Source organism: Notothenia coriiceps, unplaced genomic scaffold, assembly GCF_000735185.1.
Source record: "Notothenia coriiceps isolate Sejong01 unplaced genomic scaffold, NC01 NC01_scaffold00022930, whole genome shotgun sequence".
In the NCBI taxonomy this organism is placed as follows: Eukaryota; Metazoa; Chordata; class Actinopteri; order Perciformes; family Nototheniidae; genus Notothenia; species Notothenia coriiceps.
The window spans coordinates 345,252-358,243 of record NW_011355631.1 but is presented as its reverse complement, the minus strand read 5'-3'; the positions used below and the strand labels follow the sequence as shown (position 1 = coordinate 358,243).

The following is a 12,992-nucleotide window of genomic DNA, read 5'->3' as shown; positions in this document are numbered from 1 at the left end:
CAAGTTCTCCCACTTAAAAGATGAGAGAGGCCTGTAATTTTCATCCTAGGTATACCTCAACTATGAGAGACAGAATGAGAAAGAAAATCACATTGTCTGATTTTTAAAGAATTTATTTGCAAATTATGGTGGAAAATAAGTATTTGGTCAATAACAAAATTTCATCTCAATACTTTGTTATATACCCTTTGTTGGCAATGACAGAGGTCAAACGTTTTCTGTAAGTCTTCACAAGGTTTTCACACACTGTTGCTGGTATTTTGGCCCATTCCTCCATGCAGATCTCCTCTAGAGCAGTGATGTTTTGGGGCTGTCGCTGGGCAACACAGACTTTCAACTCCCTCCAAAGATTTTCTATGGGGTTGAGATCTGGAGACTGGCTAGGCCACTCCAGGACCTTGAAATGCTTCTTACGAGGCCACTCCTTCGTTGCCCGGGCGGTGTGTTTGGGATCATTGTCATGCTGAAAGACCCAGCCACGTTTCATCTTCAATGCCCTTGCTGATGGAAGGAGGTTGTCACTCAAAATCTTACGATACATGGCCCCATTCATTCTTTCCTTTACACGGATCAGTCGTCCTGGTCCCTTTGCAGAAAAACAGCCCCAAAGCATGATGTTTCCACCCCCATGTTTCACAGTAGGTATGGTGTTCTTTGGATGCAACTCAGCATTCTTTCTCTTCCAAACACGTCTAGTTGAGTTTTTACCAAAAAGTTCTATTTTGGTTTCATCTGACCATATGACATTCTCCCAATCCTCTTCTGGATCATCTAAATGCTCTCTAGCAAACTTCAGACGGGCCTGGACATGTACTGGCTTAAGCAGGAGGACACGTCTGGCACTGCAGGATTTGAGTCCCTGGCGGCGTAGTGTGTTACTGATGGTAGCCTTTGTTACTTTGGTCCCAGCTCTCTGCAGGTCATTGACTAGGTCCCCCCGTGTGGTTCTGGGATTTTTGCTCACCGTTCTTGTGATCATTTTGACCCCACGGGGTGAGATCTTGCGTGGAGCCCCAGATCGAGGGAGATTATCAGTGGTCTTGTATGTCTTCCATTTTCTAATAATTGCTCCCACAGTTGATTTCTTCACACCAAGCTGCTTAACTATTGCAGATTCAGTCTTCCCAGCCTGGTGCAGGTCTACAATTTTGTTTCTGGTGTCCTTTGACAGCTCTTTGGTCTTGGCCATAGTGGAGTTTGGAGTGTGACTGTTTGAGGTTGTGGACAGGTGTCTTTTATACTGATAACAATTGGAGGACAGAGGAGGCTCTTAAAGAAGAAGTTACAGGTCTGTGAGAGCCAGAAATCTTGTTTGTTTGTAGGTGACCAAATACTTATTTTACAGAGGAATTTACCAATTAATTCATTAAAAATCCTACAATGTGATTTCGTGGATTCTTTCCCCCCATTCTGTCTCTCATAGTTGAAGTGTACCTAGGATGAAAATGACAGGCCTCTCTCATTTTTTTAAGTGGTAGAACTTGCACAATTGGTGGCTGACTAAATACTTTTTTGCCCCACTGTACATGCCATGAGCTGATTATCGAGCCTTCATTGTAACAGTCGTGGGTGTGCTGTGTGTGTGCGTTTGGGGAGTGTTTCAATAGAAAATTCCACTGGAGCGCCCGGTACCTTAATGGGAAACCCTACATGTTTGAGCACCCTCTATGAAATGTCAAGCTACCCCACAGCACCCCCAAAAGAAAATCTCTGGCACCGCCACTGTGGGCTAAGCCCCGGATGTTTCCAGGTACAGGAAATGCCCCTGATTAATGCCATTAATGTGCAGGTATTTGGCAATAAACCAAAGTATTGGAGAATATTTACACTCGACACTGACACTAAATCAGAAGTAAACAGTCAGCCGTTTTGCTTTGCCTCAAGCATGTATAATGTATGTGTGGTTTTGCCTATAAAGACAAACAATGGATGTGTAGTTAGTGGCGGTGAACTTCTGTATGGCCACAATGCAGAAAATGTAGAAGACCTTATATCATGATTTTTTTAGCCACCGTTTCCAGCCAACATGAATAACCCAGTCATTGTTAAATATTAGTTAGTGGTTTATTATGTTTTTAGAATTCCACAGAAAGTTCACACTTTTCATTTTGACTCTTTTAAAACAGGAAACGATACCCTTCATCATGGAAACCGCACATATATTTATATCTTCATCACTGGATACACCAAAGCTGTGCAGAAGAAAACGTGCCTTGCATAATTATTTCACTCACACACCTGTTTGTGTCCTTGGGGATAAGCAAAAGCAAAAAGGTATTTTCTATTGCTCAGAGACATCTCCTAATGAAGGTCTTCCTAAGCAACAATCTATTTTACGACTGCGCTCGCTCATCAGCTCAGACCAGACTCAGATTCTCCGCTGGCTGGACACCGCTTTCAGGAAACAAAAATGTCTTACATGTCCTCTCATTATCCTTTCTCACTTTGTTCTTTAAAGACAAAAAATTCACTCAGGTGTCTCCAGTGACTCTAAGACAAGCTAATCTTCGTATATGGAACCATTTTAACCACACGCATATTCCTGATTTCACCGGATGCATTTTGGATTACATTTCAGTAGATGAGAAACAAACACTGGGGTTATTTACTTTCCCTGGTTTTTATCACTGAACATACTGTGCTTTCCAAACCCTGAAGGTTGCCTATTGGTCAAGTTTCCAGGCCAATAGACTTTTAGCCATTTGTGTTTCATTACCATCCAAATAAAAGCCTTTTGTTTGTGTCTATGCCAGAGCCTCTGCTGAGATATTCCCATTTGTACGACTGGGCCACAACAAGGCTGATTATCCCGTCCTTATTAAAGCCACAGGGATGCCAGCAGTGAAGCCGGTTGTATTTACAGCACCCAGAGATGCTCTTTTGTTCTCCCAATAAAAGGGAAGGTGCAGGAATGCTGGCTAATGATAGCACAGATGACCATCTCGGCCCTCATTTGTAGTTAGCAGGCATCACTCTCTCCCTCAGATGTCACCTTTTACTCCTGTTTCCCACTACATGGTGTACCTGCAGGAACATCAAAGACAGCAGGAATTAGCCCGCCTCTTTGAAGGTGAACAATGCAACAGTGATGCTAATACTCTAACCTCCATCTCCTCTATGGTAAAGTACCTTCAAATGACCATATCACTATATGTCAACTGTGTCCTCATTTTTACAGAAACAATGAGATTTAAATATCCGGCTGACTGGCAAGTTGTTTTTTATTTATTACTGACTCATTTGTTATTTGTCATTTAGCCCAGACTGTTGTCTCTTCCAAGTGTGGTTTAGTGAAGACAAAGCTGTGAGTATCACATGTCTGAAATACATCAGGTGTTTCGCCGTGGGCATGGCAGCGATTCAACTCCATTTCTGCAGATAGCCGTCTCTTGTCTGATTAGTCCGAAACACACAACAGTGAGCGCTGATCAGAACTGCATTCAAATAAAATGTTTTAAATGAGTACCTGGTGTGTGGCATCATGTACTGTCAAAACATATCCACGCTCAGTCACAATACAATGACTTTCCCTTAAAACTTTGATTCATTTAAATATTTGCCCATGCCTACTCAGAGATAAGCAATTTAAGGTGTGGTAATTACAATCAAAACAAAGAAGAGAAAAAATGTGCTTAAACTTAAACAGAATCTAGTTTCGCAGGATTTTTACATGGGCTTTGGGCCTTTTTCTTTGACACTATGTTTGTTCAGTGTATCAGCAAATCAGAGTGTTGACACTATGGGTTGCACACGGCGTTTGTCCACAGCACACACTACATCTGTGGAAAACGGTCAGTGTGTACTCAGGTTGATACAATAGTGACACAGAAAACAAACACTGTCTCGTACTTTAAATTTCAGCACTTGTATATTCATCTGTCATTTGTTTTGTTTTTTTCCTTTGACATGAGACTTGAGTGAAGTCCGGTATGTTTTTCCTTGCCGGAGTACATAATATAGAATAATTGATAGAAGTTGAACAAAGCAACCTATATCCTATATCCCTCATTTTTGTAAATCCTCCCATCATACGCCACCCCTGAAAACAACACATTTTATGGAGATCTGATATCTTGTGTCACACGCATGAAAAGCTCCGTCTGGAATGACTCAGGCTTTTAAAGGCTCTGCTCACCTTGGCTCCGCCCACACAGGTGCCTCCAATCCTGCCTGATCACACCTCTCCCTCACACGGTGAACACTGTGGGCTTGATTGCCACCTCCCTCACTCACCTGTTGCACACAGCTGTCTGTCCTAGAGAGCCGAAGTCCCTCCCTTTCCGGTGGAACTCCATGGGACCTTATTTCGGAAAAATTATGTATTAAAGTCAATGGGAGAGAAAAGTTATCTTTCGATCTCGTTTGAATTGTGCCATGAATTACACATATGATGTTTGTCAATTTAAAAGATAATTTTGCAAGTCAAGAAAAAAAAAGTTTGTCGTAAAACTGCGAAGTAGCACTTATTTTTGTGTGAAACCGCTCCATGAACTACATCTCTGGTCTCGCACAATACACGTCACCAACACCAGAATGAGGCGAAAAGTATTAAACTAGGTGGAAATCATTGCCCACCACGTCTGGGCATGTTGAGAGCTGCTATTACACAAAAGGGGAGTTAGTCGGTTCCGTAAGAGCCAGCATGCGGGACCGGCTGTAGGCCTACAAGGTTTCGGTGAGTGTTAAACGAGTGTAATGTGTAACGTTAATGTCAGCTAGCTAACATTAGCTAACAAGGGACACTCCCATGTTTTGTTTTAGCAACTAGTTTTCTAGTAAAGAACTGCGTGATCGCTGTGTATGCTGTGGATAACATTAGTGTTGACAAGGGCAAGGTACACAGAAAACTAGTTGCTAAAACAAAACACGGGAGTACCTTGTTAGCTAATGTTAGCTATCATTAACGTTACATTACACTCGTTTAACACTCACCGAAACATTGTACAGCCGGTCCCGCGTGATGGCTCTTACGGAACAGACTAATGGCGCATTTCCACTGCAGCGGGTAGCCCCGTTTAAGCGTCCTTAATCGTCCTCAAGCGGCCAGGCCAGTTTTTGGTGGCCTTTCCATATAGCGTAGCACCGGCTAGCGGGTACTTTTTCCCTCTTTTTCCGGCCCCATCAAATCGTGGTTCTATCAGGCCAGGGCCAGGGCTGAACTAGTGACGTCAACACTCTCGACTGCTGATTGGTCAGAGAGAATCGTCACAAGATCGCGCGCGAGATCATCCCTAGCGTCGCATATATATCTAGAAGCAAGCTTGCAGCATTTTTATACACAGCATTTTTGTAAACGGAGGAGCTACAAAAATGGCAACGTCGAAGAAAAGCACACCGTGGTCGACCGAGGAAGCGTTTTTGACGTTCCTACATCTCATTGGGGATGATGAAATCCAGCAGGAGCTCGACGGAACAACTCGAAATGTGAAAGTGTTCCAGGATGTCTCTGCACAGATGCCCCGCCTACACTGCGTTGCTACCCCAGGTCCTAAACTGTAATGGAAATGCGCCACGGCCTCGGACGGCCAGCGAGGCAGCCCGAGGCCTGAGCGAGGACGCTTAGGGATGCTTAAACGGGGCTACCCCGCTGCAGTGGAAATGTGCCATAAGTAACTCCCCTTTTGTGTAATAGCAGCTCTCAACATGCCCAGACGTGTAATGATTTTCACCTGGTGTAATGCTTTCTGCCTCATTCTGGTTTCGTTGACGTGCATTGTGCGAGACCAGAGATGTAGTTAATTGAGTGGAACAAATAAGTGTTACTTCACAGTTTTATGACAAACTGTGACTTTTTTGACGTGGAAATGATTTTTTAAGATTGACCGACATCATATGTGTAATTCATGGCACAATTCAAACGGGATCGAGAGATAACTCTTCTCTCGCCATTGACTTCTATACATAGTTTTTTCCGAAATAAGGTCCCATGGAGTTCCACCGGAAAGGGAGGGACTTCGGCTCTCTATTACAGTAGCAGGAATTAGGTGAGTTCACTATGGGGTCCAAACTTAAATACAAGAAAATAAATAATACATAGATATAGTAACAAAGAATAGTTTTAAAGACATGAATCCATTACAAATTAAATAAAAATACCTTTCTTTTCTAAGAATATTGAACTTAAAATATTTGACAGTTCACATTTTGACAGTCTGAATAATAATCTGAAAGAGTTTTGTTCCCTTGATGGTGACTTCTCAGTGTGAATACAATCTGAATACATTCAGTAGCCCACAAATATTACCCACAGTCCTGCATACAGACATCTGAGGATTGGCGATGAATTTTTTGCAGGGTTTAGCAGCAGAAAATTGCATTAATGCACAGATGCGTTGAATCCTAGAATATGTTTTTTAAACTACTGTGCAATAACACAATGTTTGCCAAGGAAATTGTTCAGATTAGATCTCTGAATTAGATTATAAAAATGTCTCAATAGACAATCAGTAGTAGATCACTTCTTAAAAACAACTGATATGTACGTCCTATATCTCCGGATTCGGTACGGCAGAGTTAATATTTACCATAATATCAAATAATGTCCACTGCTGCAGACTTCATTGATGTATATTTAGAATGTAGCCCGAGTCATTGTTTGTTGTCCTGTCCACTTTGTTTGCAGTAGCATTAACAAGGCCTTACAGCTAGCTAATCCAGAATTACTGTCTTAAAAAGGATTAGCTCTCAATCCTGTTGTAATTCCATTCTCAGTATATTATATTAGACTACAGGTGCATCGCTCCATGGCCCGGGAAAAGGTTGTCATCGCCAAACTGTCACATGAAACCGCCTCTCAGTTCCTCTTCCCTCCTGACTCTCGCCGGCATGAGAGCAGAATTTGACATCCATCAACCGCGTTGAGCCACGATGAAGTTTCACTCGCTTTACACTTCAAACATTCCCTGCTCACAGCTGGAAGCCCATCATGAGCGCAGAGTATTTTGAAGTATTGGGAAAGAGCATGATAAAGCTGGAATCCCGATGGCTTCTCTCATAACAACAGCACAACATTTTCACTTCAGCAAGATGTCACCTCAGTCTCAATTCTCAATCATCAGTGTTGTCTCACTCTGAGATGTGATGGGCCCCGGCGTTGTGCTGTTATTATGGGAATCAAAGGTAATGAATAAGTCTATACAGCTGTGAACAAGGAAAAAAGAAACATGTGACTCAACCCTTATTTAGTAAGGTACACACTATCAGTATAACACAAAGCAATACAATAGCACTGCAACCAACAATGCTCTAAACTTAGGATAACACCGTTATATTCCAGCCAGGTAAGGATTCTAGACGTTAAATACTTAATCACTCGCAGGGAGACATATTACCCCGGTAGCACCACCGCGGAAACTCTCAGGTGTGCTGGTCTCCAAAGGAATCTGTACCTTTGAAAAATGGAGCCTTGAAAGTATTCATTAGTTAGCCGAGCATTGAGATTACCCTGCTAATGCTAGTGTGATTTACTGTAAAAGGAAAAATGTGGGCTATACGGGAAAGAAAAAATGCTTTTCAGCTTCTCAAAAGCACCATTTCTAAAAGAAAGTCGAAGAACTTCAGTCGGGCTTCTCGCTGAGTAGCAGCTTTAGTATCCATTAATGGACATACTGTATGTCTAGTTTCAGCTCGGAGGAACCACTCAGTGCTCACTGGAGGAAAAAGAAACTGATCAATGAGTGCTGTGTGCAGTTCAATAAGTGCATTGATCATCACACAAACAAACACATCACAACCATAGCGGGAAAAAGAGCGCCGGGGCAAGGTCAATACCTCTCAACCCGAGCAAATGTGAGTCTGCTAAGGCCTGTTTTCCATTGCCCTTTAACACAGCATCAGTCAACTGATGTACAGAAAGAACACTATGAACATGTAACATGCTGTCAGTTCAACTCCTTTAAAGATGCTAAGTATTTCAAGGTGTTGGCAGTTGCAAGTTGAACTTTAGCAACCAATGATAATTCTAAGATGGGTGAGGAAACAAATACAGAGTTCTCTTTAAACCACAGCCTGTCCATTGGCAAGAAAATGTTTTCAGGTTATTGAAGTCTTCGTGTGTCCTTCATGATATGTACAGACGGTCGTTTTTCAAAGAATCTCAGGCACAGAAAACAGACAAAGATAAAGATCCAGAGATTTCTTTTATCAAATATAGACACATGATGACTTGTCTGGTCTGAACAAAAGGACAACATTGGTATAATGAGGAAGCCAGACGGGTACAAACTGTACGGGGTCATTTTCGGTAGAACTGTCTCAGTAGTATTGAGTTTACGGTTAAGTCTGGGTAAATCAGATTTGGTGTGTACGTCTTTAAAGTTGTTTTAGCAGAAGACACCCTCTTGTTATGGAAACACATTATGTAATCCACATTTTCATTCAAGCTAATTATTTTTAACCGTCTCTAAATATCTTTCTGGGCCTTATTATGTAGTTTGGCATAACAGCTGATGTACAACTCCAAAACACAAGGATGCAAAGATGGCGGACGGATCAAGATGCCTATAATTTGCTGAATGCATCAGATGGCAATTTGGCCCAGTAGCAAATGGGAAAAGCCTCAAGAGTTGCTGCAAGAGTGAGGCATTGGTTTTACCGTGCAGAACTGTTTGAAAAACACAAGATAGCTAGTTCACAGACTTCAATGAAGTTCTTGATTTTGTTTAGATGTTTGATCTTTAAGACTAAGATAAGTCCTTCTCAAGTTTTGAGTTGTGTTCCGGGATTTAACTCACCTTTCACCTGCAGAAATCTGACACTTGTCCCATGTGCTACGGTGGCCTGAGAGTGACAAAAACAGTCGTAACATTCGTAGCCTCCGTAGTTTAATGCCTTCTTTAAGTCTTTGATTTCCCCACAGATAACTTTCGCACTGTTCTTGCCACAGGGCAGAAGTAAAAAATAACATGTCCCCTTTGAACACTTTTCACCATTCATTTCCACAAAGCACGTTACAGCAGGGAGATAATCCGGACGGTTTGCTCTGAAGTTTCTCGTGATGCTTCATGGGGGGGTCAGCCGGCAGCTGCTGGAGGTTAGGTATCTGGGATGAAGTCCTCTCCCCAAACGACGTCAACTCTATTTTAATTCTCCGCGCAGCATGGTGCATCGACACCTGGGCTGAACACATGGTTAAAATTAGGGCCACTGCAGGGGACCTTGACAAACAAGTGACTTTGACTGAATTTATCAGGGCGTCCCCGGACACTTCTCACACACACTACCGTGTTGGAGGACAATCTTTAGTTTTCTTTTGTTATCTATCAGTGGTCATTTCCGGTTTGAAATTCATTCATGTAGCAGTAAATCTCCTTTTCTGAAAAATGTTGCTATCCATTTGCGGCTATTTTCATCTTTATGTTCTATTTAGCATTAAGTATTAAGTAGAAGTACTATAAAAACATTGTTTTATTTCCACTACTATGCATTAAATACGCATAAACAAGACAACTACAATGAATTCAAAGAAAAACATTAAATAATTACAATATTAAGTAAAATATATTAATTATAAAAATAATATTATTATTATATTATATTATTTACAAAAATATTTGTGTGTACAGCTAAAAAGAAAATACAGTAAAAGACATTACATTATTTACATTTTTCGAAAATGTGTTAAATCAAAGTGCTACAACAGTACACTGAAGATGTTTGAAAAGATGAGATCTGACACAAACAAGAAAAATCTGATCCATCATAAACGTTGGTAAATTAGGGGAGAAGTGTAGTGTTCCTTTTGAGAAGGAAGGACAGCATGTCACACATATTTTACCTATTAGTGTAACAAAGAGTCCAAAGTTATTTTATTTACTCCCAGGCATCTTTTAAAAAACAAATGGAGTGTGTTTAGCGGGCGCTGCGTATTGAATATTTCAGGTTATGGATAAAATGTCGTGTGTCTGACAGGAGCCACTATATAAACTTTGAACACAGGCTCTCTGACACATCGATAGTTGTAAATATTTAATTCACTGCCTCCGACAATGCGTGCCGCTGAAACAAATCTTTACCAGATTGAATTCTAGATAAATATCACGGAAATATCACCAGAGCTGATACACAGATTTTTTATGCGGTTGTTTTGTCAGGGTGGCCTTGTTAGGGCATCTCGTGTTAGTGTCAGCACTCCTGAGCAGTGTGTGCTGCGTGGGCAAATATACATATTATAACAATATAGAACAACTCAGACACTTATAAGTCCAAGCAAATAGTTAGTTAAAGTGTCCAGAAAAGTAATATGCAATTTCAGTAACAAATGAATAATATACCTACCTGCAGTCAACAAAAGATCAACACCATTTCATTTTTTAACTTTTATTCACTTAAATTCTCAAGTGTTAAAGCAAGAACAAAACATTTATAATGTCCTTTGGTGGGATTTTATTACACTTTATTAATACTGTATATGTAAACTGATATTCTTTGATGCCAGCACGTTGCCAATACAAAGGAAAATCAACTGCACAACTAAAAGAAATATTAACGAATAAAATAAGTGAATGAAAGAAATGGAAACCAATAAAAAATTAAAGAAACCAAAAAACAATTGCTTCTTCATTTGGATCAATTGATACATTAAAGGTTGCCTTTTCTCAATCACAGTTCGGCAAAGATACAAAAGGACTACACAAATCTTTTTTGTTTGCTCTGTCGAGAGGAGAACTTGCAAATACACCGATGGTTCTCTAAGCTCTTCGTCTGCTCGGGCGAAAACTATCCTCGCATCATGATCGTGGGGAGCGTGGCGGCTCTAAGATAGAAAAAAGAATCAGACGGCTTAGTTTGGAGTACCTTTTTTGCAAGAGGAGGGGAGGAGAGGAGGGGGGAGGGGCTTCTTACACATGTGCATCACTAACATCGGACAAAATAATCTTTCAACCAACAAGGGTTTTTACAGAGTAACGTTCACGAAAGCACAGGTCTGTGGCAGCATGGCGGGGTGGGGGAGATGAGGAAGAAACAGAAAGCTAGAGGGGGGTCGACGTGGGCGGGGGGTTTGTGTCACAAAGTGGCAGTCCGGACAGATTTCCTTCTATCCACAATGCACTGACAGCAAAGAATGCCTCCTGTTCTCAGTTTCTCTGATAAGTCTTCAGCAGCGGCCCGGCCAACGTTAAGCAGCAAGAAGCGTCCCAGGGGGGGGGGGGGGGGATCGACGACCACTGCCGGCTCACTCCAGAGCTGATTGGTTGCAGCTGTTGTTGCCGTGGCAATAAGAGAGGAAGAGAACAAGTCTGTCATCTTCAGTTATCCCCTCTCAAACTGGAGTACCTGGTATGGCTTAGAAGGGGTGGGGTCTCATTGTTCTTTGCACATTTCACTCTTATTAGGCTATTTTTTTTAAATAATATCTGGCATTTTTAGAAGTATATGTTTTTTTTTCATTTCTATATATTCTTTGAAATTCAATGAAAAGTGTTTGCACTCATTAGTCTGGCACATTCTCTTATCGTCAGCGGAGTGTCCTTAGAGTCTGGCGGACAAGCTCTGGATAGTCCAGAAAGCTCATGTTCTTGTTTAATGGTTGATTATTTGAAATGGGTGGGGGGGTAAGAGTGGAGAAGGTGGGAGTGACAAACTCCAACCAGGTCCCGGTCTCTTCAGAGCGCCGAGGCCCCCCCCAGCAGAGTGGAGCTCAGCAGCAGCAGCAGCAGCAGCCTGAGGGGGGGGGGAGGCAGGGCGGCCCCCGAGTCGGGGCCCCGGCAGCCCCCCAGCTCCGCCTCGCAGCGGGACTTCTCACACAGCAGGCCGGAGTAGTCTGAGGGACAGCTGCAGCGCACGTTGTTCACACACACCCCCCCATTCTGGCAGCGCAGGAGCTCGTTGTCACACACCCGGGCTGCAGGGGGGGGAGACAGGAGAGACGGGTGAGAGGCACACAGGAAACAGACTTTCTGGTGACACTTTACCTGAAGTGTTCTGCATTAAAAGCAAAACTAAAATCTAATTAATTTCAAATCACATTAAACTGAAACGATTGGGATCACTTTTTACAGTATGTTCTGATTTGAACAAATCAAAAACTGGCAGAATATTTTCTTCAAGTAAAGTGTTACCACATTTTATAGCAGCTTTAATTCAGTTGAATCTTTACAGGGGCAGTTTAAAAAAGTGGTGTCAATATTCATATTATTCAAAAAAGTACATTTCTACTACTATTCGTAAACATTTCCATATGCAAAATACTGGATTTTCAAAAATAATCCCTGATAAATAAAAGTAACGTAACATTATTATTTAAGACAAACTCTGCAGTGCATGCATCCTATTTGGTTACATTTGACTATAACAGGTTAGTAATGTTAGTATAAATCTGTTGGTAAAAGCACTAGTTAAAACCCTAACCTTAGTGTAAAATGTATAATATTTCTTCCGGTGGTAGAATCAAAAACACATTAATACCTTCTACCTTCCTCTAATGTACTCCTCTAATAATACAAGGCAACACTATGCCACCTTTAAAAGAAAAAAAAAGAAGAATCATCATCTTCTAATGTAAACATGATCACTCTGACTTTAGTGTGAGTAAACTCCCTTTTAATCATTTGCATTGTAACATCAGGGTTGATTAAAGGCCGCTCCCGTCAGTAGTGCTGCTGCACAGAAATCCTCACAGCCTGACAGGCTTTCCCCCAAACAGCGGCTTCTTAAGACAAACCGAACGTCAGGTGAAAATTGGTGTATATTTAGAGCTGGGACAGCGAGGCCACTCTATTCCCGGAGGAGGCTAGCTGTCAAGCAAGCTGCAGGCAAACAGAGCAGCGGCACACAAACTAATAAACCAACAGAGACAAATAAACAGTGATAAACACGGGGGCCACTCCTGCCCATTCCACTCCTTTATGGGAGTGGAAAACAATGTGGTGAGCAATCTATGAACTCTACGGGACGTAAATATCACAATAACAAATAGCAGGCCCCTCTCCTAATAGTGAGGAGTGATGGCTGCTTTCTCCCAGGAATAGCCAAATAGGGCTTTGATGGGGGGG

The 12,992-nt window shown here is 41.8% G+C and overlaps 1 protein-coding gene across 4 annotated transcripts in view; it reads right to left on the bottom strand.

Annotated features, from left to right (window-relative positions):
* Nucleotides 1–11,343: 11,343 nt before the first annotated feature.
* ntng1a (netrin g1a) overlaps nt 11,344–12,992 on the bottom strand; it is a 90,806-nt gene continuing 89,157 nt past the window's right edge. For all 4 annotated transcript variants that reach the window (XM_010781257.1, XM_010781260.1, XM_010781259.1 and 1 more), the window contains one exon: nt 11,344–11,842. In XM_010781257.1, the coding sequence (XP_010779559.1) occupies nt 11,604–11,842 (239 nt within the window). In that variant the 3' untranslated portion in view covers nt 11,344–11,603. The remainder of the gene's footprint in view (nt 11,843–12,992) is intronic.